This window comes from Trichosurus vulpecula, chromosome 5, assembly GCF_011100635.1.
Source record: "Trichosurus vulpecula isolate mTriVul1 chromosome 5, mTriVul1.pri, whole genome shotgun sequence".
Classification (NCBI taxonomy): Eukaryota; Metazoa; Chordata; class Mammalia; order Diprotodontia; family Phalangeridae; genus Trichosurus; species Trichosurus vulpecula.
In genome coordinates, this window is record NC_050577.1 from 265,211,310 (window position 1) to 265,237,199 (window position 25,890).

A 25,890-nucleotide genomic window follows, 5' to 3' on the forward strand; every position below is an offset into this window, starting at 1 on the left:
TGTGTCTGTATGTGACTTTATGTTGATGTGCCTTTGTGCAAATCTGTAGCATTGTGTGCAGAGTGTTTATGTTTCTATGTGTAGTTTGTGTCTCTGTAGAACTTTCAGAGAAAGAGATTTTCCCAGGCTCATGCAGCAGAGGATTTGAATCCACACCTCTGGAATCCAAGGAGGGAATATTGGTAGACAATGATCTTCTTTTCACTAGGCTCCCGATTCCCCCCCACCCCCACCCCGATCATCTCACTGAGTCCTGGGAATACCCAATGGCCAGCCCATCCTCCTCCAACTAAGCTAGGCTTACTGTGCAATCAGTGACCCTGTGGCTTCTAGAGCAATGTACATGTGTGGTGGGGATCAAAAAAAGTCCCAATTCCAGCTGCTTCCCTGTTCAACGACACCCCCTCCTGAGGGAGCTGAGAGTCTGAAGGGTGGGGCTGCCCCTAATCAAGGGTCTTTAGATGTGCTTAACCCCTCCCTGGCAGAAACTGAGGGCTTGGCGAGGATGGGGGGGGGGGGTTGGGGTGAGGAGTAAGGGGAAGAGTCAGTCAAAGGGAGAAACTTTCTTGAGTTCTTTGCAGAAGCAAATTCTTGGATACCAAATTGGGTGTTTCCGTCCCTAGAGGGTGGCTGAGAAGAGGAGGGCAGTCAGGAAACAGGGAGAGTGAGGACCCTTATTCTACCTGAGACTCGAGAGAAGGCCATGAGTATGCACCCAGAGACCTGAGATTGGGCTTCCAGTCGGGGATCCCCCCCTTACATACATACACACCCACTTTCTTCCTCTTCCTCCTCTGGCACACTTTCTCTTCTCTGTTGTCGTCAGAGATCCAGGGAGGGACCCAAGGCAAGCAGAGAAGCCGGAAACGGCAGGCAGAAGCAGCGGTGGCTGGTACTGAAGAGGAAGACCTGGGAAGAGTTGGGTTTTTTTAATCAAGGGGGGTTACCCTAACAGGGGAGGCCCCCCAACTTGCTGGACAGAGTCACAAGCCCATGGGGCCGGGCAGTGTCCACTGAGAGAGGGAGAAGACACCAAAGGGGTTGCCAAAGGTGAGGGGGAGGGGAAGGATCTGATGAGGGGAGGGTTGGGGGCTATTCTTGGGGCTGAGATTCCCTCCGCTCCCCAATTTGGGAAAGAGGAAGTTAAATGGGGAGGGAGATTCTCAGATTCCCTGCCCTTAGGGAATGCTTTGGGGGGAGGATACAGGAACTCTAGAGAAGACTTCAATTAAGGGTGGTGGGATAGTATTTTACTTTAGAAAGTTTCTTCCTTCCTCCCTAGGTTTGTACCTGGGCTGGGGTCCTGTGTCTCACTCCCCACCCCTTGAGGTAGTGCCCCCAGGTGTCATAGTGGTAAGAGGTAGGGTAAGAGGTTTCCCTCCCCCTTCCAGAGAATGGGGAGGGGGATTAGTAGCCTTTCTCAAAGAGAGTTGATGCCAAGAGCAAGGCGGAGAGACCCTGTCAAAGTCCTGACACCCCTAACCCCTAGCTCCCAGCCGTGGGGGTGTGGCCAGGATGGAGATGATTTGTGACTTAGAGGAAGGACTTCAGACCTCATGGTTGAAGGGGGGAGGAATTTCCCTAATTAATACAAATGCACTGCTTCCCCTTCCTATCTGCTTCCTTTCCCCCCTCTCCTCCCCAACCCTTTGCCTGCTGAAGGGGCTGAGATTTCAGTTAACCCATCTAAGCCCCACACAAACACCCTCACCTGCCTTGCCCACCCCCAGAGATGGGTCCAAAGCAGACTGTGGTGCTAGTAGCACTTCTGACTTTGATTCTAGAACCCTAGAGATGGGGCCCAACTGGAGATAATCAAGTGCTTAGTTTCATTTCATGTTGGGGAAAGATAATAGATCCCCTCTGATTTTTAGGGGAGAAACTTCCCTTCTCCTTTTCCTATTCAAGGATACTGGAGGGAGTGGGTAAGGGGGGGAGGTAGTGAGTCCTCATTCATCTCTAGAACATCCGCCTGTCATTCTCTCTGAAAGGCTCCAGTCCTGAGCTATGGGGATATGCTAGGACCCTGGAGAAGGACCTGGGAGGTTGAACAAAGGGAAAAATCTTATTAGGGGAAAGTGTTAGCATTGGAAAAGGAAGGGGTTAGGGGGATTTAACTCAGGGAAAGCTAAAGAAGGTGGAGCCCCAGATGGAGAGACTCTTACTAGGGAGTCCTACTGTTATTCCATGGAAGACTGAGCCAGTGGAGGGGGCTGAGATTTCAGGGGGAGGGATGAGGTTGAGAACCCTTAAGTAACAATCTTGTCTTCATCACTTGGGGGTTTCCATTCCCCTCCTCCTCCCACCCACCTGTGAAGTGGAAATCATGTCAGAAATATGAACTGAGAGGCCTGTGGGGAACTACTGACCTACACCCACTAATATTGCTTGCTCAGAAATTGGACAATGCACTTCATTTCTCCTTCTCCCTCTCCTTTTTTTTTCTTTCCTTTTCTTCTTCACCACTACCCTTGGATTCTTTTCCTCTTCGTCAGCCCTCTTCCTTTCCATTTATTTCTCCTCCCTCCTTCCCAACATTTTTTTTTTCATATTCTCTTCTCTGTTCTATTTACTGTCTTCTTTTCGTTCTTCCTTAATATCCCACTTCCTCTCCCTCTCTATTTCTTTCTCTTTCCTTATCTCCTTTCCTTCTCTATTTCCTTCTCTGATTCTTTCTTCTCTACTTTCTTTATCTTTCCAATTCTCTCCTTTCTTTTCCTTCTCTAATTCTCTCTTAGGTCTTTTCCTTCTTTCCATCTTGCCATCTCCCCCTCCCAATGATTCTCTTTACTTCCCTTTTTTTCCCCATCCATAGTCCTCTTGCTCCTACTGCCCAGAAATTGTAAAAGAAAAAAAAATAAATTAAATCGAAGCATTATTTTATCTTAGAAATTGTGCTCAGCTCAATTGAGCTTAGATTTGTTGTGGGGACAGGCATGGTCTGGGCTGGGTTTTGGGGAATAACATTAGTGAAAGCTACCTGGAGGAGGAAGGTAAAGGGTGAGGTCCAGGGGCTCATGCCTCTGACTTGGAGACTGTAGAGCGAGAGTATATAAATAGAGTAGAAATAGAGATCTTGGGACTGAGGGTTTCCTCCTCTTTCAATGGATTTCATAGGTTTCATTCTTTTATTTCCAGGCACACCTCCTAATTCTCAGACTATGTCTCTCTGGGGTCTGGTTGCCAAGATGCCCCCAGAAAAATTCCAGGGGCTATTTGTACAGTTTCCCCAAAGACTTCGACATCTCCTGGGGGACTGGCTGGAGAACCAACCCTGGTGAGTCTGATATAACCCTATTCCAGGTACCTCTCCTATGTCCTAGAAATTCTCATGCCAATTCCCTCCCTTAACCCCAGGTTCCCCTGATTCCTGAAGATGGATTTATGAAAGTTCAGGTGGAATTGTATAAATTAGCAAGGGGGGGGCAGATTTGTGAGAAAGGGAAAGGCTGAGGCTGCAGAGAGGAGGGTCAGCCCTGGTTGGGGAGTATGGAGACAAGGACTCTGGGATTTGGAAATGAGGATGGGGGCAGCAGGGGAAGGTACAGGAAGAGTGCTGGGGATAAAGAAGCAAGGGGATAGATAGGAAGAGTTGGAGAATTTGAGAGGAGGGTAAGTTAAGCAGCTCTCATTTGGTGGGCCGTCATGGGGTGGGGTGGTAGGGAGCTCTGTTCAAAGCACTGTCCTTCTCTCTCCCAGGGAATTCCTAGGTGGCTCTGATGCCTTCTGCTGCCGGATAGCCAGTGCCTTGCTCTCTGAAACTGTCCAGCAGCTGAAGGCTGCAGCTGGAGAACAAGGAGAAGGGAGGACAACCATGCAACACATCAGTAGCATAGAGGTGAGCCAGCCCTGGAACTGGGGCAGGGCTAGGGCAAGGGAGAGAGGCAACAAGTATTTATTAAGTGTCTGTTATGTGCCAGGCACTCTGCTAAGTGCTTTACAATTATTACCTCATTTAATCCTTACAATGGCTCTGGGAGGTAGGTCCTATTACTGTCTTCATCTTACATTTGAGGAAACTGAGTCACATAGAGGTTGAGTGACTTGCCCATGTTCACACAGCTAAGTATCGAAGGCTGGATTTGAGCTCACGTCTTTCTGACTCTGGCTCCAGTGCTCTGTGACACCTAGCTGCCCATTGTGCCACTTAGCAAAGGCTGGGGGCTAGAGGGAAGAAGTCCATAGACTTGACATTTGAAGGATGAAATGCCCATGACGTGTACACTGCCTGCATGTGGCACTGGTCTTTTAGTGGCCATTTCTCCAGGGCACCTTAATGGTGGGCTGTGTGTATTTGGAGCAGGATAGGGATGGAAGATAGCTGATGAGCCCTGACCAGCACCAACCAACTGTTCCTTACCACCTTTGCAGAGTTTATACCAGAGAGACCCGCTGAAGCTGGTGGCCACTTTCCGACAGATTTTAAAAGGAGAGAAAGTGGCTGTCATGGAGCAGGTACTGCAGCCCCACTCCCTCAGCCCCTGATTCAGTTTCTGGGCTTAGACTCTGGAAATGGGAGAAAGTGGAAGAAAGTGTCCTCTAACAAACCTCCACAGGAAGAGCCCTAGCAGCTTGGCACCAGGATGATTAAAAATTGGCCTGGGGCCAGAGTAAGTTCCAAGATCAAATGGAAAGAAGATGGCAGAGGAGGGGTGGAAGGTTTGAAAGCGAATCTTTGGACCCAACTGTTCCATCTTTCCAAGGAGGCTACAGCAAGAGTGTCTGAATGCAGTCCGAGGGCTGACAAGTCAGACATGGTGGGCATGTGTATGTGTGTGCATGGATGCACATCCTAAAAGGAAGGTCAAAGGATAGGGAGAAGAGAAGAGGTGTGTCCTCTCCAGAACATGGAGAGGGGCCAGGAAAAGGAGATAGGCAGCCACCTGGGTGTGGAGAGAATGAGTGATGGATGCGATGACCCATAGCCCCGTGGCACCTGCTATCTTTACAGTTCCACCACCTGCCTATTACCTTCCACTGGAAACAAGAGGAGCTCAAGTTTAGCATGACACTTCGAAGGCTGCAGCACCACGTGGGAGAGATCAGGGCCCTCCGGGAGACCCTGCAGCAGGGCAGGGACTCAGGACAAGGTAGGGGGAGAGGAGCTAAGGTGCAGATACCCACGAGTCAAGAAGGTCAGGAGGGAAGAGCCCAACAATGCCGCTTCCCTACCACACACAGGCAGTCCCTGGGAGTCTTGAGGGTGGGTGTGGGGGTAGTAAGGGTGGGGATGGCATTTTCCTTTTTGCCCCCAGCTCCAACTGACTCTGAATTCTTTATTCCATACCTCAATCCCCCCAGCATGTCTACAGAACATGATGGAGAAATCAACCAATGGCACAAGTTCAAGCGAGGTAAATGAGGACCTGAGGGGGTGGAGAGTGAATTCAAAGTGTGGCAGAAGGGGTGATGGGAGTGGGGCCTGGACTTTAAGCAGGGACTAGATCAGGGGTGGAGAACCTGCAGCTTCAAGGCCACATGTGGCTCTCTAGGTCCTCAAGTGTGCCCCTTTAACTGAATCCAAACTTAACAATCCTTTTATTAAGGGGATTTGTTTTGTGAAGTTTGGATTCAAACAAAGAGCCGTACTTGAGGACCTAAAGAGCCACATGTGGCCTTGAGATTGCAGGTTCCCCACCTCAGGGCTAGAAGATCACTTGCTTGGGATGTGGGATTTATGTTCACACTAGGGTTTGACCACCTTCCAACTCAGCCTGACTGCCTCACAGTAAAGAAGACCTGAGATGGAGGGGGGAGGGGCAGATAAAAGAGGGACTTTGGGGTTGGATGAAGGATGCAGGTGATGACTTAGGCTGATGATGATGAAAAAGTTTCTCTGACCCTTCTTCTGCCTCTCCCTACCCACTCCCTAGTCATTGCCAAGGTTACTGCAAGAGACGATCAGGGAGCTGGAGGCGGCCCAGGCCCTGGTGCTGAAGAAGATCCAGATTTGGAAGCGGCAGCAGCAGCTGGCAGGGAATGGGGCACCCTTCGATGAGAGCCTTGCACCCCTTCAGGAGAGGTCAGAGCTGACATGGGGAGGGCACTTGGATTACAAGGTGATAGGAGATGTGGGCAGAATTGAGGGAGATTGGGGGAAAGGAAAGTCAAGTGGGTGAAGGCTGTGGAAAAGGTCGTGCTTGGATCTGTGAGCATTGGTACAGGGCTTGTAGAAGAGACCAGGCGAGGACGGTGGGCAAGGAGTAGCAGCCTAGCAAGTATCCCTGGGCTTTGAATAGCAGTTCCCTGGAGACCTGTCCCTCTCATCAACCTAGAGACTAGCACCCCAAGCCTTCTTCCCCACAAATGGTGACTTTCTTGACTCTCAGAACACATTCCCTTCTCACCCTCTCACACCTCCTAGGAGGTGTAGTTTACCCTACCCTAGAGTCCCTGCTACCTTTACCCCACAGCTTCTTTCTCCCTGCTGCTAGAGCCCTTGTATACCACCCTTCCCCCAGAGTTTCTAACCATGACTCCTCATTCTCTCTGTCATTTGCCCAGGGTGGGAATGAGAGAAAGGGAGTGGGGATGTGTAATAGAGACTGGAGGGGAGAGATGGAGTCAGTCAATGGGGATCCAGCCCATGCCTGCAGCAGGGTGGTCAGAAGCAAGAGCTCCTTGACACCCCTGTTCCTGGCCCCAGGTGTGAGAATCTGGTGGACATTTATTCCCAACTGCAGCAGGAGGTGGGTGGGGCCACTGGGGAGCTGGAGCCCAATGTCCAGGTTGCACTGAACAGCCGGCTGGATGAAGTCCTTCGGACTCTGGTTACCAGGTATTCACTGCAGGCATCTCTCCAACTTGAACAGAGGTTCCCCTATTTGGTCCCCTGCCCACTGGGGAGGAGGGCAGACACCAGGGAAGGAGGGGGAATGTTTTGGACAGAGGGACCTTCAGGAGGAGCTTGGCCTGGGGCAGAACTGCAGAGAGTGCTATGGGAGAAGCAACCAGGAGTGGGGCAGTCCTCCCCACTGCCCTGGCTTAGTACCCTCTTGGCCCTCTCCCTACAGCTCTTTCTTGGTAGAGAAGCAGCCGCCCCAAGTGCTAAAGACACAGACCAAGTTCCAGGCTGGGGTTCGGTTTCTCCTGGGATTTCGGCTCCTGGGGACTCCAGCCAAGACACCCCTGGTCAGGGCAGACATGGTGACTGAGAAGCAGGCCAGGGAGCTGAATCATCCCCAGGGATCAGGGGCTGGAGTGTAAGTGAAGGGATTGGGGCTGGGGGACTTCTCAGGAGAGGGGGGACTCCTGCATATGTTCTAGAAAGTCTTTAGAGGACTGTGGAGGGATGGGGGTTACCATGGGTTACCATGAGGGGACTGGCTTTAGAGGAGAAGATAAAGGACCTACAGTAGTCACAAGGAGGAAGGACTTCTCTGTCCTGGAATAGAGGGTATGGGCCTCATTTAACTCACTGATTTTAGCCTAGGGAAACCTGGAAATGGGGACACAGATTTGAAAAAGGAAAATTGGAAGTGGCTTGAGCCATCTGACCGTAGCCAGAACCAGACCAAAAATATCCTCACACGTATAATCACAGACACCTTTTTCCCTGAAACTCTACCCCTGCTCTCCCTAGGGAAAGCACAGGAGAAATCACCAACAATACGGTGCCACTGGAAAACAGCATCCCGGGGAACAGCTGCTCTGCGCTCTTTAAGAACTTGGTCAGTAAGGGGCCAGGCGGTGGGAGGTGAGAAGGCGGTGAGGGACTGGAAGGCCTTCTGCCAAGTCCAGCCAGAGAGGCCCTCCAGAACTGCCCAGTCCCCCTAGAGAGGAGGTCAGGGATATATCCCTTCCCTCTTGAGATCTAATCCCACTCTTGCCTTCCATTCTCAAATGTCCCCTTCCTATCTCAGTTACTGAAGAAGATCAAGCGCTGTGAACGGAAGGGCACGGAATCTGTGACGGAAGAAAAATGTGCTGTCCTCTTTTCTACTAGTTTCACCCTAGGACCCAACAATCTCACCTTCCATCTCCAGGTAACTGCTGGAACATCTAACCCTGGGATCTGCTGTCTTAGAAATTCTAGCCCTTGGTCCCCCTCCACTAGTTCTAGTCTTGGATTTCCCAGTATGCCTCACTCCCTTGTGCACTTGTCTCCCCTCACAAAGATGCTCATCTTCTCTGTGGCTTCCCCAGAAATCTTAGCCTTGTCCCCCACTTCCTCTCTATCATGCCACTGGTGTGTACCTTCCCTCCCTCTCCAACCCTCTGAGATCTAGTCATCATGGTTAGGCGATATGAGCGGTCATCATCCCTTGCAGGGATATCCCACCCATTCTTTTCCCATCTGGGCCACATTAAAGGGATCAAAGTTCTCAGGAAATATTCCTTCTCCTTACCCCCTCCCCCAAAAATACCATACCAAGGGAGGAAGCAGTTGCTGACCGAGCTCTGACTCTCTCCACTAAGGAGGCCCTCTGCCATCTCACTTTTCTACCCAAGGCTCTGTCCCTTCCTTTGGTTGTCATCGTCCATGGGAACCAAGACAACAACGCCAAAGCCACTATTCTATGGGACAATGCCTTCTCAGAGATGGTGAGCGGGGGGTCTTGGATTTGTGGGAGGGGCCACAGGGGTGGGTCAGAAGGAAAGAACAGGAAGGGTCAAGGGAGCCTCAGAAACAGAGAGTAATTGAGGGAGGGGGGGAGAGAGAGCAAAACAGAGAGAGACAGAGAGAGACAGAGAGAGTCACAGAGAAAGAGGGGAGGGGAGAGAGAGAGGAGAGAGAAGGGGGAGGGGAGTGGAAGGGAGGAGAGGAGAGAGAGAGAGACTGAGACAGAGAGACATGGGTGGGGAGAAAGAGAGGGGGGAGGGAAGAGAAGGGGGAGGGGAGTGGAAGGGAGGAGAGGGAAGAGAGAGAAAGAGAGACTCAGAGAGGGAGGGAGGGAAGTGGAAGGGAGGAGAGGAGAAAGAGAGACTGAGACAGAGAGACATGGGTGGGGAGAAAGAGAGGGGGGAGGGAAGAGAAGGGGGAGGGGAGTGGAAGGGAGGTGAGGAGAGAAAGAGAAAGAGAGACTCAGAGAGGGAGGGAGGGAAGAGAAGGGAGGAGAGGAGAGAGAGAGAGACTGAGACGGAGAGACATGGGTGGGGAGAAAGAGAGGGGGGAGGGGAGTGGAAGGGAGGAGAGGGAAGAGAGAGAAAGAGACACAGAGACGGAGGAGAGGTGAGTTGGAGCTGTGTGGAGACCTGGGAGCCCTTTCTCTGGCTAACTCCCTTCTGCCTCCCCAAGGACCGAATACCCTTCATGGTGGCTGAAAGGGTACCCTGGGAGAAGATGTGTGAAACTCTGAACCTCAAATTCATGGCAGAGGTGGGGACCAGCCAGGGCCTGCTCCCTGAACATTTCCTCTTTCTGGCCCAGAAGATTTTCAATGACAACAGCCTCAATATGGAAACCTTCCAGAACCGCACCGTGTCATGGGCGCAGTTCAACAAGGTCAGTCCCGTTCTCTCCTCTTAGACCGTTCTCCCAGGAGCCCTGGGAGAACACTAAGCCTTCCAAACCAGCAGGCCCCTGTGGAGAAAGCAACCATCCTAAGGAAATGTAGCATCTTCACACGATGGAAACAATGTTGCACATAGGAAGAGGACCTGGAGTTCCAATTCTGGTCCTGACATTTAGTATTTGTATACAAGTCATTTGTTACCTTCAGTTTTCTCACCTATGAATTATAAGGGAAACTGAAGGGATGACTTCTGAGATTCCTTTCAGCTCTGTCTCAGATCCTATAAAGTATTAATAATGTGGAAAATAAAATTTATTTCATTAAAAATGTTTTTTACAAAAGTATTAATAATGTAGACTTGAGAGGCAACTAGGTGGCGCAGAGAATAGAGCACCGGCCCTGGAGTTGGGACAAACTGAGTTCAAATCCAGCCTCAGACACGTGACATACTTACTAGCTGTGTGACCTTGGGCAAGTCACTTAACCCCAATTGCCTTGCCTTTCCCCCTCCAAAAAAAATAAAAATAAATGACGTAGATTTGAGAAATAAAAATATGCGTTTAGCCCTGACAGCCCTGTGAAAGCCAGCACCTTCCCATATCCCCAAACCTTTTCATCTCCCCCAACCCACTTTCAGTCCTGCCTATTCCAACCATCCTGAATGCCCTGACCAAGTCCCACAAAGTGTACAGTAGAGTAGGGTGCTGAATTATTTGGATCCTGAGTCCTTTTACTTATCAACTTCATTGATAACTTGGCATCCAATCCAGTAGTGTGGCTGGAAGTTACTCTAGGTTCCTTTTTAAAACTTTAATAATAGTTTTATTGGTGACTTTTGTTTTCACATCACAGTCCTTTCTGGATACGTACTGTCTTTCCCTTCCCCAATGATCCCTTCGTCATAACAAATAAAAACAGTTAATTAAAACCAATACAGTGATGGAGTCTGACAATATGTGCAACATTCCATACTCATAGTCCTCAAGCTTTCTACCAAAAGGAGGAAGACGCATTTCCTCATCTTTTCTCTAGGTCCAGAAGTTTCTGGGTTATTAAGGCTTTGTTAGAAGAGTTTAGGTAATGGCAGGCTCTACCTAGCTGGAAAGATGTGGAGTTTAGGTCTAGCAATCCAACCGAAGGCCTCCTGTCTAAAAGTCAATCTAGCCAAGTGTGAAAAAATTTACTATCAGAAGGTTGGCCACTGTAGTTTTAGGCTTGCAAAGACACACAAAGACAGAGTATATTAAGTCATAGAAAGATCACTATTTGCTTCAGTGAAGGCATAGATCCTTGAAATGTTGATGATAAATGACCATTCTGCTCCTTGAGTTTGCAGATGGTTGCAGGAGCATGGGCTTAATGATGAAAGGATCTTAGAGGTCCTCTAGTCCAGCGATATTAAACTCAAACAGAAGTGGGGTCACATAAGGATCCCATATTGACTTAGAAAATCACATAGCTTTCCAACATTATCTATGTTTTGTCATATTTTTATTTATTTTCTTACATAAACAAATATTTATTTATATTTATAAATAAATTATATTTTTATCTGATTTGGGAGTGTCGTTGGCCACATGCAGCTGGTGGACACGTTTGAAACCTCTGGTCTAGTCCAACCCCCTTGTTTTAAAGATGAGGAAGCTTTTTAAAGATTTTAAAGTTTTAAAGATGAGATCCAGGAGGGTTAAATGATGTGTCTAAAAGTGTATGGCTACTTAACAGCAGACATGGTATTTTACATCCTCAGACTCTTACTCCAACCTTTTTATTTTAAACTGACATGCTACCTCCTACTGAGACAAAGGAAGAAAGGATAGTGATTTAAAATTACTTTGACCAGTTGGGGCGATGCCACCTTCCCTCAAATCAGGATAATAATACAAATACATTTTCATAACTGGTTGGCAAATCAGTTTCTTCATAATGACCCTGCAAGGCAGATAACGATAACTTTCTTTTTTTTTTTTTTTTTTTTTTTTTGCTTTTTGGCAGGGCAATTGGGGTTAAGTGACTTGCCCAAGGTCACACAGCTAGTACTTGTGTCAAGTGTCTTGAGGCCGGAATTGAACTCAGGTCCTCCTGACTCCAGGGCCGGTGCTCTACTGACTGCACCACCTAGCTGTCCCTGCTAATGATAACTTTCAATAGGGATGAGTACAGAGTTCCACCCCCAGCCCTGCCCCCAATCTTCTCAATGAGGGTCAGAAACCAAAAATTTACCAAGGACTCAGGAAGCATAGAAGAGAAAGACCTAGAGTTCCTAGCTGACCACAAGCTGAATATGAGGCATCTATATTGTGTCCTTGTACAAGAAAAGTCAACCTGGTAGGATGTATTAAAAAGAAGCCATGACCCCTCCTTGGCCCCTACTGGCCAAGACTCTAGAAGTCTTCATTCCTTTGGTTTCTACTGCAGCCAGACATATTAAGGCATCCCATCCAGTTGGTTGATACCCTTTAAGAAGGATATGATGTAGGACTGGACATGAGAAATAAGGAAGATGAAAAATATGGAAAACAGGTCAGATGAAGAAAAGTGAAATGAACTGGAGTTGTTCAACCTGGAGAAAAGAAAGCTCAGGGCTAGGTTGGTATATAATAAGTAAGGGCTTTTGTGGAGGGTCTCCTGAGCCATTGTTCATAAAATAATAAGACTGAGAGCCAGGGGACCTTGGCCCACTTGGTCCATGCCCCTTCCTTTTATAGAAGAAGAAACCAAGGCCCAGAGTGGAATAATCTCTTATCACATATGGGTCATATGGGTCGTGGAATGCCAGAGCGAGCAGTAGAATGATTCCTTGACTCCAGACCCAGCGTTCTCCCCACTATGCTATGTTTTCCATAAGGGTGAGGAATGTGCTTATCTTTATTTCTATCCGCAGCATTTAGCGCAATGCCCAATACATAGCAAGTACTTAATCAAACGCTTGTTGACTGACTGATTGAAGATAAAATGGATTTAAACTAAAGCAGGAAACATTTAAGTTAGGCTTTAAGTTGTCGTTCAGTAGTGTCTGGACTCTTCATGACCCCATTTGGGGTTTTCTTGGCAAAGATATTGGAACTCATTTTACAGATGAGGAAACTGAGGCAAATAGGGTTAAATGACTGGCCCAGGGTCTCAGAACTAGTAAGTGTCTGAGGCTGTATCCTGACTCCAGGCCCAGAACTCTCTCCACTGCGCCACCTAGCTGTCCAACTCTGTGCTGTATGCCCAGCTTGTATTTTTGCATGCTTGTCCAAATGCACATGTCCATGATGTCTTTTCTGCCTTCTGACTGTGCTCAGAATGGGCCCAAATTCTGTGTCTTCCCTCCAGCTCCCTCCCTGCCCCCCTCACCTCTCATCATTTTCCCTAGGAGATCCTCCTTGGCCGAGGTTTCACCTTCTGGCAGTGGTTTGATGGCGTCCTGGATCTCACCAAGCGCTGCCTCCGCAGCTACTGGTCAGACAGGTGTGTTGCTCCTGCTCGATGGCATTCAAGAATCCCTCTCTTCTGGAGTCTTTTTCCCTTCTCCCCATGGATACTTAGGGTCCTCCCAGCTTCTGATCCTTCTTCTTTATCCCCTGGTCCCCAGGCTAATTATTGGCTTCATCAGCAAACAGTATGTCAACAACCTACTCCACAATGAGCCAGACGGTACTTTTCTCCTTCGATTCAGTGACTCAGAGATTGGGGGCATCACCATTGCACACATCATCCGGGGCCAAGATGGTAAAGTCATTTCAGATTCCCTGCCTGTGCACACAGGATTCTTTCCTGGGCAGAGGCTTTCCAAGTAAAGAAATACCCCTATGATTCCCTGCTGCTCTTCCTGTTTCATGGGCCTTGCTAACCTTCAGAAGTCCCTTACCTCCTACTGCAGTCAGCCCCTCTCCTCCATTCTCCTACTCTGTTCTCCGTAAGGATGAGCCACGTTGGCTCTAACTCCCCCAAAGAAACCTCACTTCTTCCAGGACATTACCACCAAGCCCACAGCTTTGTCCCCCAAGGCCTTCTTTCCTCTTATGGTCCTCCAAAAAAGAGCAAGAATCCAGGAGGCTCTCTCTCTCCCTTAGTGACTATTCATGCCTGTGCCATGAGGCTTAATTTCCATTCTCTCTGTGTACTTTAACAATACAAACTCAAAAGTACCAGAGATTCAGGACCCCTGGGTCACCCTCTTCTTGACTTCATGATCTGAGTTAGGCACCTCTAATGGGAGCAAGAAGATTGGAGAAGGTCTGAATTGAGGACACTTGGGATATTTCTCCTCTTCCTAGGTACGCCGCAGGTTGAGAACATCCAACCATTCTCTGCCAAGGATCTATCTATTAGATCCCTGGGGGACCGGATTCGTGACCTAGCTCAGCTTAAGAACCTCTACCCAAAGAAACCCAAAGATGAGGCCTTCCGGAGCCACTACAAGCGTAAGCTAGAATCCCCTCTCCTTCCCACACACATGCACAGAGCTCCTATCCTTCTAGACTTCCTAGTCCTTCCATCCTACTATCTCATAGTATATATAATACACACATGTGTACTTCTATAGCTCCTGGTCTTCTACACTTCCTACTTCCTGCTGCATATCTCTCAGCTACCTACCTCTACCTCCCTCCCTACCCTTTCTTTATTCCTCCATCTTGATCCCTCATCTCCATCTCCTCTCATCTCCTTGCTTTCAGTCACCCATTCTGCCGTCACTCTAACTCCCCATCCTCTATTTCTATCCCCCCTCACCTTGTTTCTCCATTACCCAGTCTCTCTGCCCTCCATTTCCCTAGTCTTCTGATCCTCCTCCCTAATTTTCTCTCATCTCCTAATTCTCCTGTATCCCTACCACCTTAGACCCATCTCATACTGTCACCTTGCTTTTTCCTGACCTTCCAATCTCTTCTTTTCTCTCCTTCCACCCTAGCGGAACAGATGGGCAAGGATGGCAGGGGTTATGTCCCAGCTACTATCAAGATGACTGTTGAGCGGTGAGTAGGGTGGGAAAAGGACCAGAGACTAAGTTTGTGGTGCCCACACATTTTCACATACAGTTAAACCTCTGAGCCTGGACTGTGAGGTCCACTGGTCAGATATATATTTGTCTTCCTATCTTCATTCAGGGACCAGCCACTACCTACTCTGGAAAGCCAACTGACTGCCATGGTGCCCACATCCACCTATGACCTTCAACCCAGTCCTGAGCCTTTTACCACGCAGTTTGTATCAGAGAGGGTGTAAGGATTTCTTTGGATAGTAGGGGGAAAGTAATAGTAATCTGTAACTAACACTGACATAGTGCTTTAAGGTTTCCAAAACATTTTTTCCCAAGTACCTTATAAAATAGAGACTGGATTATTGTCCCCATCTTACAGATGAGGAATCAGAGGCCCAGAGTGCATTAAGTGATCTGTCCATGGTCACAGAACCAGTTAGGGTTGGAGCTGGGGTCTGGATCCAGATTTCCTGACTCTAAGTCCAACCACCTTTCCCCCGTGCCATTGACTCTTAGAATACCAAGCAATTGGCTCATCTCCTGTTGGTAGGAAGAGCCTGGGGAGCTGGTAATGACTACTTGGAGTTTGTTGAGGGGTGTGTGTGTGTGTGTGTGAATATCTGACTGGGTTCCTCAGTTTTCCTTTTGATGCGATGGGTGCAATAGTGCCCTGGATGGGTGATAATGGGGTCATGGAGATAGTCTGTAATCAGATGGCTTTTCTGTTCCTCAGTCCCAGGGCCCCAGTATTCCCAGTACACCCTGTGCAGTCTCAATTTCATGTACAGCCATTGGAGGAACCCCATAAAATGCTGCCCACCTTCCAAGAGTAAGTCTAACCCATCTGAGGGAAGTAGGATGTAGGATGATAGCCAAACTGGATGAGAGAGAGATTTGGTCACAATTGCTCCTCCACTTGATGGGGGACAGAAGATCCTGAATTTTTTATCATCAAGATCTACTATTGTTAGGCATGATGGAATATGCTATTGGGGACTTTGGGGCTGATGGATTGCTTGAGCTTGAGAGTTCTGAGCTTGAGTAGACAAAGCTAACCAGATGTCCTCAATAAGTCTGGAACCAATATGGTTGGGGTTGGGTCGTGGGGGAAGGGGAGGACAAGCAGGCTGCCTAGGGGTGGCTAAACCAGCCCAGATCAGGAAAGCAGTGCAGGTTAAACCTCTAGCACTCATCATTAGTGGGATTGGTCCTTTAAATGGTCCCTGCATTTCTAGCCTGGGAGAGAAATGTCTCCAAAAAAAATTGGAATAGGAGAATGGAGGCAAGACTTAGGAAATTCTTCTGCACTTCATTCTCTCCAGGCCTGAGGCTACTCCTTGTCCTCTGGCCGCTCACAGCACTTATGGTTGTGTTATCGATTAGATAAGGCTTTGGGATGCCTTTTTTATTGCCATGCTGACTTTTCATCAGTATCAGTCTTTTCTCCCCTATTAGGCTGAAAGCTCCCTTAAGACAGGAATTGTATCTTATCTTTTTAAAGTCCCACATTATGCCTATACCTAGCATAGTCCTGTGAGCTTAGTAGGTACTCAATGAATATCTGTTGATTAAGGCTTCTGAGAGGTTAGAACTGTGACAATCACAGCGGGTCAGAGCTGAGAAATCTTGAGAGATTGTCCAATCCATTCACAGTTAGCTGTTAATAGGATCATAGGATTGAGAACTACGGGACCTTAGGAGCTATAATCCAACCCGTCTTGCAGAGAGGCTAGATAACTTGGTCAGTGTCCCAGAGAGTGGTAGAATTGGACCAGAACCCAAGACTCCAAGTCCAGTGCTCCTTCTACTATGTATCTTCCTTCCCAGTCTCCCCCTTCCCTAACCATGTCCTTCCCTCCTTCCCTCCCACTTTTACTTCTGCTTGTAGACCCTCCCTACAGATGGCACTGATGGCTTCTAGGATGAATCAACTGAACATGCCTTTTGACCAACCACATCCTCAGTAAGTAATAGGGCCGTCATGGGGACTACCTTCCTCTCTCCAACCCTCTGTACTCATTGCTCGCTGCTGACCTACTACTAATGACCCTGGGCAAGTCACTTAATCTCTGAGCCTTAGTTTCCTAAGAAACTAAATTTCCTTTATTGGACTAGAAGACTTCAAGGTCTCTTCCAGCGCTATCATATATCATATCATATCATATCAATGTGATCTTCAGGGACAGATCCCCGAAAGTTCCCCTCCTTTTGTCTTGAGCAGTAACATCCTACCCCCAAACCCAGATCCTTACTTGCTCTCTTCTGTGCCATCAAAGGGTTCTGATTCCACCCAGGGACCCAGCAATCCACAATGCCAACTCCATGGTCTGTTCAGATGTGAGCATGGGCGAGGAAGAAGAACTAGGGCAGCATGTGTTTCCTTTAGAGAACTGGTGAGCTTTGGGAATGGGGAAGAAGGGCTAGTGATGGGGCACTGTTTGGAAAAGCAGTGAATGGAGAAGGGTGGAACCTGGAAGAATCCTGGGGGGAGGGGGAAGAAGGGCTGCATCTAAGAGAAGAGAGGGATGAACTTTTCCCTTAACACAACTGCATCTCTTCATAAGGAGTGAAGACCTCCCTGCCTTGCTGCCCCCCACTGATCAGGACCTGACCAAGCTTCTCCTGGAGGGGCAACTGGAGACAGGGCCAGGGCCTCTGCCAATTCAGCCCCTCATGTCCACCTCTCACTATGGGCAGCCTGCTTTGGCACCTTCTTCCCATCTAGACCTAAGTGCCAATCCCAGCTGGGGACCCTAGTGGGAATGGGGAAGTCTGGGGGATCCTTTCTTTCTTTAGCCTTCGAAAGACCTCCCTGGGCTCCCACCAACCTTGGGAGATGGGAACCTGCTTTCATCTGGAATTCCATCCATGATTTCTCCCACCATAACCCCCAGCCCCATTCCCTAGGACAGTTCATAATGAAGGGTCCCCCGCCCTTCTGGTGATATACCCACTGTCCATCAGAGTAAAAGGATTTTGTCAGGAGAATCTACTGTGGGAATTGCAGATCTTCTCCCACTCCTCCATGCCACCTCTCCTGAAGAGGAAGAGAAGGTTGGTCTGCAAATAAGTCCAAACATGCCAGCACATGCCACTCTAGGCAGGAGGCACAAGCATTCCTCATGGAAATGTGCAGCAGGTGGGGGTGGGGGAAGGGCACAGAGAACATTTCCTCCTACTGCATTTGTGGACACAGGACCCACATGCGGAAACAGAGGCACAATTATGTATTTGCACTGTTGTCTGGGGCCAGAGTGACGAGCAGGGAGGAACTTGCTCAAGGTAGTCTGGTGTTTGGAGTTTGAAGAGTATGGGGTGGGGGTGGAGAAAAGAGGAGGAGGGATGTGTACAGGTGGTTTCTGGTGTGAGTTTCACCCAGATTTTAAAAATAAAAAACACCTTGTAGACAGAGGCTTTGTGTCTGCACAAGTAAAAATGTGTAGATGACTTTTCATGTATGATAGCACAAAGGCAGGTCTGTTTTTGCATGTGTAACTTTCTTTGCAAATGCAAGACTTTGTTGTGACTACACAAGTATAAATGTATCTTCCTGTTTTTGCATATGTGTGGATGTGTGTGTGGCTTTTACCAGCTCAGCAAATCCCAGGCCTCAGAGGTCTCTGGTGGGTGAGAGAATAGCATTTTTTCTCCTTCTTGTGACAGCAGTTCAGTCTAAAGGCAACACTCTTCAGAGTATTTGACCAGGGTACCTTCACTGGAGAGGGTTGGACTTAAAGTCTGGAAGAACTGAGTTTGAATGCCACCTCACACATCCACTGGCCACATGACCCTGGGCAAGTTACCTAAACTCACATTCTCCTTTTCCTCACCCACAAGATGGGAACAGTAGCACCCACCTCCCAGGGCTGCCCCAAGCAGGCTATGTGGATCACCTGCCCAATTCAGGTTCAAAAGTTCCATTTACAGCCTGGACAGGAAGTAAGGGCCCCCTCTAGTTTTCCCCTCAAAGAGCAAACCCTACCCAATTCTTCCCAATGCAAGCCACCCCCACCCTCTGGGTCATGAATCCTAAGCCATAAAATAAATTTTATTCCAAAATAACAAAATAAATAATCTACTGTACACGGTGTGAAAGGACAGATGTTCTAACTGCTCAGACAGACGCTGTAGTTCAGTCCCAGGGTGGGGGACATCCTGAAGCCAACCCAGGCCCTCCAGAGGGAGCTAGGGAAGGGCTGGTTTTTTACAGGGGAGCCCACTCCACCCCCAGTTCAGTGAGGGGGAGGAGGGATGACTGATGATCTTTTTTTTTTTTGAGGGGGTGGAAGTAAACTGCAGCGTTTGTTAAATTAAAGAAACAAACTAGAAGCACAAACATGGGGAGGAGGGAGGTAAGTTGGAGGGAAAGCCGGGGTTCTCAGGGCTCCCCCACTTGCACTGAGAAAAGAGTTTTCATTCTCAGCTTCTGGACCCTCCCAGAATGGCTCCAACATTTCCCCTAACATCCAAACTGTTTACCTGTTGATACAGGGGTTCAAAACTAGAATGTATATGGGAGATTGGGGGAGGAAGAACCCTAGGATGTCCAGGAGAGGTGTTTGAGAAGCAGAGTTCACAGAGAATCCCCTTCCCTCTAAGCCAAGGGGCACCAGATTCTGCCCTCCTTCTGGCTGCCTTATTGCTTGATGCCTCATTTGTCCAATGCCCATGGAGCAGGGGAGGCAGATGGGAGGGTCTGTGGAGGATCAGAGGGATCTGAGAGTCCAGAGTCTGTGGGAGGCAGAGGTCCAAGGGTTCCAGTCCATGTTAGACAACCCTCACTGCCGGCTGGCCTCAGCCTCCACCTTCACGCTGGCCCTTCTGCCCTCGACCAGGGCTGGATGGGTCCCAGGAGCAGGACACCGTTCCAACAAGCCCTCTTCAAACTCTGCAGGGAGATGGGGCAGGTTAGGAAGGGGCATGGCATGGTGTAAAGACCAGTTCCAACATGGAATCCCCAAAGAGCAGAAAGGAACAAAGGCAGGGATCAGCTCTCTCCTGTGCCATCCCCAGCCCCAGACTGTGCATGGCTCCTGAGCTCTAAGTCTTTCTCTCTGGCTCTGGGTCTCCTGCCGCTGTATTGCTGGAATTTCTGGTTCTAGCAGGAGCTGCGGGGGCGAGTTGGCTCTGACCTCTCCTCCTCTCCCCCCCCTTCTCCAGCTCTCCTCCCCTCCCTTCCCTGGGCCTCTCAGGCTCACCCCACTCCTGCCCCCCTCCCTTCCCCTCCACCCCACTGAGTTTCTGGGAATCCTGGGTGGGGGGGCGGTGAGAAAGGCGGCCAAAGAAACACAGGAAGCCACCTCCCAACTCCTCCCCCAGGCCTGAGCCCCCCCAGTCTCCACCCCCACTTCCCACCCACACACCATTTAAAAATACTGAGCTAGGGTTGGTGGTTTCACCTACTGCGTCACTCTCAGCCTAGCAGCTGCCCCCACCCTCTTCCCCCCCCAACTCCCTACATTGCACCTCCCTCTTGGCTCTTCCACACCCATCCCTGCCCCCATCTCCCCTAAAACACAACTCTGTTACCCCATCTCCAAAACAGCTCTTACTATGCTCCCCCTATTTTTACATCCTCTCCTCCCTAAGATGTTTTCCTGCCCACCCTTCAGTGACTTACCCATATCCCTAACTGTTCCCCATTCCCCAACTTGTGGAGCAATTAGGCATCAAAATGTAGGTTTCTACATTCCCCGAGTAGAAACTTCATAGTTCTATAGGTCCCTAAATGTAAATCTATCCTCCCCAGGCCCTTGGATTGCTCCCATCCTCCTATAATATGCTACTGATTTTAGCATTCTTACTCCCCTAGTTGAATGTTTCCTCTCCCCAAAGCACGAGGCCTAAGGAACGGTGCCAGCTGTCTCACCTGCGAGGGGTGGCTTCGCAGGCAGACAAGGGCTGAGCCTGCCCACACGGTCGTGGGAGACAAGGCGGGCAAGCCGCAGCCCCTCGTCCATCAGCGTCTGCTGCAGGATATGGCGGCTCCACAACCCATGGGCGGGCAGTGCCAGGGGCAGGTCAGCAGGGGGAGGCGTCAGCCTTGGGCACCCCACAGCTGTAGGCATGGGGCACTGGTCAGACATATTATGATGGCAACATGGAATATAGACTCCCCGAGATCCACTCAGCCTGCCCCAGGGTCTCCTCTAGTCCCTTATCGGCCAGATAAGGGTTAAATGGACTATATCCAAGCTATTCCTGCTTCTTGTTTCCAGAAATCAATCAAATGACTGATCAATGAGCATTTATGAAGTACCCATAATATGCCAGGCACTACAGGTTCCTTCTCTATTCATCATTTCCTTGTTGGGCAAGGGTTAAACACAAGGATTCTGCTGCCACCCCCTTAACAAGGAAGGGGCAAATAGCTCTCCAGCTCCACAAAGAACCCCTGAGGGCCCCACCCCTTCAGAGGTCCACTCTGTGCTGCTGCCACCTCCACTTACCTTGTAAGTGTCCATCTAGACTCTCCCCCGACAGGCTGGCACTATCCTCCTCCAAGCTGGGGCGGTACAGTGGGCCATAGGCCTCAGGCCCTGGAGGTGGCTGAAGAATTTCTGAGTGACTCTGCTCCCCAACCTGCAAGCAACCCAAATGGAAGAATGAACAACAAGGGACAGATGAGGTGCCAACACAGTATATGGCACCATTGGGATAAAGGTCTAGGGTCCACCTCAATTCCAACCCCATATTCCCCCAGAGAAACCCACCTCCTGCTTCAGTTTCTTCAATGGTGGCCCCCCCATCTCTTCTGTGTGCAACCTGCAGGTGAAGAGGGTTGGGGTAAGAAGGGCAGGGGAACCTGTTGGGGAGGGGTGAGCAGGTTCTGTGCCAGGGTCCATTTGGCACTAAATGAGCCTGTTAGGAGAATGCAGCTCAGGCACCACTGTTAACAGGTCTGTTTCACTATAGGTGAAGTGGGCAGTGGCCTTCTCTTATCCTCCTGGGGTGGGGGAGTAAAGACATCAATGTGCTTCGGTGATCAGGGGCTGGTTTTGCTTTGGAGGTTTGGGCTCCTCTGGGCAATATCCCTAATCCTACTCCTGGAGTAAGAACAGAGGATCCAGCTCACTGGGAATGCTCAAGGGGAGATCTGCTTTTCAGTGAGTGAAGGTCTAAGGGAAAGGGGTCTCACCTGGAACCCTTGAGAGAGGAGAGGTAGGTGCTCTCCCGGGCCACTTGACGAGACAGGGAAAAGAGTTCTACTCTCCGGAGTAGGAGTGTGTTGTCCCTCATGCAGAACTGGGCAGCTGCCTCATTGATGGTCAACTGTAAGGATTGGGGAGCAGAGGAGTCAGGGAATAGAGGTGCTTCTGAAGGAACCCTAACCCACAGCACTCCGTCACTTGTGCCCAGAAATGAGACCTCCAGCTACAATCAAATGATGTTTTGACAAGTGATTTCTTTTTACCTCTTGTCCCAACTCTCTGAAAGCAATCGCAGATGCAGCCCAGTGGTAGGAGAGGGGAAGATTGAGGGTCAAAGGAAAGGCTTGGGAGGGGGGGTCAACTTGTTGCTTCCTGGGAATGGTGGAGGCCCTCCCCAACGATTATGGGGGTCTAGGTGGCATTTGGAACATGCTTGGCAACAAATAGATGGGTTCTCTTTTGTATCAAACTTTCTGTCAAGCCAGGTAGATGAGTTAAGAATCTGAAGAACCCATAGGTACTGAAGGAGGCCCGGGGATTTCTAGAGACTATAGCAGGGGCAGGGAGAGGAGGTGGGGGAAAGTCAACAAACTCTGAGGGGGACCTTGAGGTCCTTACCTCATGCAGACTGAGCTGTTTGCCTTCCCTGCGCTTGGAGTCAAAGCGTCCATAGATAATGCTGTACTTTCTGATTTCTTCCTCTTTGTGACTGTCATTGTCATCCATTTCAAAGATGTGCCCTACACTTCGAGCTAGCTTCTTATTCAGTTTGAGGAGGGATGTCACCTCCCCAGCGTCTCCCCGGGGGAAGCTCCGGATGAGACGTTCCACACTCTCGATCACCATTCTAACCATTTCTGGTTCTAGTCGATCTGAACCACCTCCCACCCCACCTGACCCAGGCCCTTCTGAGACCCCACCCCCAGCAGGTGGGGAGAAAGGAGGCGAGCTGGCCTCTTCCTCTCCACCAGCACCAACGTCCGACTCAGGAGTACTCCCGCCTGCCCAGACTCGAGGATCTCCACCTCCCTGGCCCCCAGGCAAGGGAGAGAGTTTCTCTCCCAGTTCTAGTGGACTCTTGGGGCTGAAGCTTCGGGCACTGCCCGCTTTGTCTCCTGGGCTTCCGTGTCCATTGCTCATGCTTCCTTTTCGACCACCTGCTGTCTCAGAGATCTTAAAGAGAGGGATGCTGGAAACAGGCACAGCAGGCACAGGCTGACTGAAGAGCCCTGGGTTGGTGGCCCATTCCCTTAATGCCTTCTGCAAACGTCGGACATGGAGAGGTTTGGTGGCCATGCCCACCAGTGCCATGATCTCCAGGAATTCTTCTTCTCCTGCTTCACACAGCTGCTGAACGTCGTCCCCCCCCTGCTGGATGAAGGTCTCATAGTAGGACAAGAGGTTGGCACGCTGCAGGACCCGATACAGCTGCAGCTCCCCCAGTGTCCGGGGTAGTGCCATGGTTGGAACACTGGGCCTAGGAAGGGGCACACAGGAAGAAAAGAGGTCAGGGAAGCTCCTTCAGTTTGTCACCAAACCCTCAGTCCATTTTTCCTCCTTGTGAATCCAGAGTCTCTACACTCCTTGTAAGGTTTATTATTCACCTGCTCAAGATGAAGACTCTAAGTAGATCTGGGAAAGTGGGAGCTAACCAGAAAGGAGTCAATACCATCGTAAACTTACATCAATTAAGAAGTCTTTATTAAAGTACCTACTATGTGCCAGGCACAGCTGTGCATCTGTCACAGCAAATAACAAGTGCTGGTACCCAACCTCAACAGAACCAAAGCCTCCCCCCCTCCCCCATCCTCATCATCTGTTTTCACTCATCTTGCTTTTCTCTCATCCTGGCATTAGAAATCCACAACAGTAAATGCCATATTTAACTGCCATGCCAGTTAAATTGAAGCCAGTATATACCTAGTTTGGCCAAGCACTCTTCCCTTCCCAACATACTCCACAAGCCTCTTCTACTGAGTACACAGTAATATCAAAACTCCACTCCCCAACCCATAGGACATCCCTCTTCTCCCCAGGGGATGATAGAAAGCACCCCTGATCTCCTGCTCTACTCCTCAGTGGGCTTCAAGAAGAGCTCAGGGAAAACAGGGCCTCCCCCAGCCCCAGTTCCCTGAAAGCTGAGCTGAAAGGGGTGTGGCTCATCCCCTACCCACCCAAGCAGCACCTCCCTTCCCCCCACCAGCAACTTCCAAGGCCTTGACCTTCTGTCCACAGTGCTCTTTTTCTGAGTGTCCCCCCTCTCCATTTTTGTAGTGACCTTCTTCCACCCCCTCTATGGCCCCCAAGGCCTCCCAGTGCCCTGGTGCCAAGGGAGAGGAGGGTAGGGGTGTATTCATTGTTCCCTTCAGGAGCTGTCCTGCCCACGCAGACTTCCACAGTGGCTGAGTGTGTGGGTGCAAACGCCCCTGGGGCCCCCACCTCCTACCTCCCACCTCTTCCCTATTCCTATCCACCTCTGCAGAAGGGGGGGGTAGTGAATGATGGAGGGGCTAGAATAGAGAGGCCCTTGCACTCAAGCTGTGTACAAAGAACTAGAAATTAAGGGAAATTAATGCATCCCTTTCTGTCCTATGAGATAGCTCTATGTTCTCTTCCCTTAAAGAGGTCCGCTTCTAGCAACTGAAAACCCTGTTTTCTCTTTTCCGTGCTCGTCCTAAACCAGCTGGGGGCACCGAGGCCAACCCTAAGCGATTGGGCTTGCTCTGGGATGGAGCTTCCTAGTTCCAGATACCACCAACCCTGTCAAGCTGTGCCTGAGGCAGGAAATTAGGGACTAGGGAATATCCTTCTTATACTCAGAATTGACAGAGCCCTGTGTCTCCCTTTCTATGGACTCACAGCCCCCACCCTTTTTCTCCTCACCTTCATCCCACTCTCTCGATTCTGTTTATTTTCTGAGCTTCCCATACCCGGTCCCTTCACAGAATAATTTCACTGCCTGCCCAGCCCAGCCCAGCCCACTCCTCCCCACTCACTTGGCTCTGGGCTGCGGGGTCCGGCGGGCGCTGTCCCCTCCGCCCGGCGGCTGCTCAACTGTAGGGGAGGGCGCCCTGTGCATGGACGGTAGGAGACCCTCCGGGGTACCCTTCGCGGTTTCCAGTACGCCCTGTTCTGTTCCAGGAGCTCGGTGCCCAATATCTGGTGCCCAGTGTTCCGCGTAGTGTCCGCCGCTGGCCGGGCTCAGTCCCTGCCTCCACGTCTCCTCTTTCTGTGGCTGTGTCTCGGTGCCTCTGCCCCCCTCCCCGGCTGCGCTTGCCGCCTCCTCCCCCGCAGGACGCACGGGGGAGCGGGCCCGGCGCTGCGCTGGTTGCCGGGCGGGCTGGGGGCGTGGGCAAAGCTGGAGGCGGTGGGCGGGCGCCGGGACCTCAGCCCGGGAGAGAGAACTGAGAGAGAGAAAGAGACTGGCCGAGCCAGGAGGAAGTTAGAGGGGGGTGGGTTAAAGGAGTAGGCGGTGGAAAGACTGAGGCGGGGGCGGATGCGGGGGCGGATGCGGAGGCGGGGTAGGGGCGGGGACCTGGGGCTGGGGCACCGAGTAGGGGACTAGGTGACCCAGGCCAGGCTGGAGAGGGCGGGCTAGGACCTCAAGGGCGGGGCTAGGAGCTTTCTCTGCTGCCCACTCCGGATGCAAAACCCGCCTTCTCTCCGCCCTCGCTCCCACGTGAGTGCCCAAGCAGGCATCCATCCCTGCCTCCCCCCACCCCCAACTCCAGCTTCCCAGACTCTGCCAACCTGGGAATGGAGTTCCACTACCACGCACAGGTACGCACACAGACAGCTACACAAACACAACCACACATAGAGAGACACATGCAGAGTCACACCAGCCCCCTACAATCCAGGTCCCTTGGTTCCTTAGGCCTTCTAAACTTAGTGGGATAACTGGGAAGATGGATGGAGAGAGGGACTCGCAGTGTGTACGTGAGATGGTATTTCTGGAAAGGGTCTCCTGGGACAGTATCTTTGGCTGGAAACTCATCTGGTCACCCTTTCTCTTATCTCCCCTACCTTTATAACGGAAAGCGTTCTGATTTGGGATTAGAGGTCCTTAGTTCGAATGTTCCCTCTGCCGTTTATTAGCCGCATGACCTTGGGCAGATTCCCCTACCTCTCCCCCTGGGCTCGAGTTTCCTCCTCTATTAAAAAAAGAAAAAAGCATAATTTTCTCATTTATTAAAAAAAAAACCTAGCAGATTGAAGGAGACAACTGCTATGTGTTCCTTCCAGGTCTGAATCAACGATATTATCTCCGAAACCAGAAGGTAATTTTAAAATAGGGCTTAAAGATTCCCCGTCA

The 25,890-nt window shown here is 50.2% G+C and overlaps 2 protein-coding genes across 4 annotated transcripts; one reads left to right on the forward strand and one right to left on the reverse strand.

Annotated features, from left to right (window-relative positions):
• The first annotated feature begins 843 nt into the window (after nucleotides 1-843).
• STAT6 (signal transducer and activator of transcription 6) lies at nucleotides 844-17,987 on the forward strand. Of its 3 annotated transcripts, none has more exons than XM_036759950.1 (22): nucleotides 844-1,050; nucleotides 3,139-3,277; nucleotides 3,700-3,838; nucleotides 4,372-4,455; nucleotides 4,952-5,090; nucleotides 5,302-5,354; nucleotides 5,874-6,022; nucleotides 6,647-6,778; nucleotides 7,014-7,202; nucleotides 7,583-7,670; nucleotides 7,863-7,985; nucleotides 8,452-8,544; nucleotides 9,239-9,445; nucleotides 12,817-12,911; nucleotides 13,036-13,172; nucleotides 13,721-13,867; nucleotides 14,356-14,419; nucleotides 14,552-14,665; nucleotides 15,158-15,253; nucleotides 16,313-16,387; nucleotides 16,701-16,817; nucleotides 16,989-17,987. In XM_036759950.1, the coding sequence occupies exons 2-22, from the start codon at nucleotides 3,162-3,164 to the stop codon at nucleotides 17,179-17,181; spliced, it is 2,550 nt and encodes an 849-aa protein (XP_036615845.1). In that variant the 5' UTR covers nucleotides 844-1,050; nucleotides 3,139-3,161; the 3' UTR covers nucleotides 17,182-17,987. The 3 variants fall into 3 exon arrangements, with proteins under 3 accessions (XP_036615845.1, XP_036615848.1, XP_036615847.1); XM_036759953.1 differs by having other exon boundaries at nucleotides 16,719-16,817; XM_036759952.1 differs by having other exon boundaries at nucleotides 14,552-14,647.
• Nucleotides 17,988-18,458: 471 nt separating this feature from the next.
• On the reverse strand, nucleotides 18,459-25,610 carry NAB2 (NGFI-A binding protein 2). Its single transcript, XM_036759954.1, has 7 exons — nucleotides 24,572-25,610; nucleotides 22,194-23,052; nucleotides 21,563-21,696; nucleotides 21,138-21,189; nucleotides 20,874-21,006; nucleotides 20,294-20,482; nucleotides 18,459-19,312 (listed from the first exon to the last, which is right to left on the reverse strand). Exons 1-7 carry the CDS (start codon nucleotides 24,652-24,654, stop codon nucleotides 19,203-19,205), a joined length of 1,560 nt encoding a protein of 519 aa, XP_036615849.1. The 5' UTR covers nucleotides 24,655-25,610; the 3' UTR covers nucleotides 18,459-19,202.
• Nucleotides 25,611-25,890: the final 280 nt, after the last annotated feature.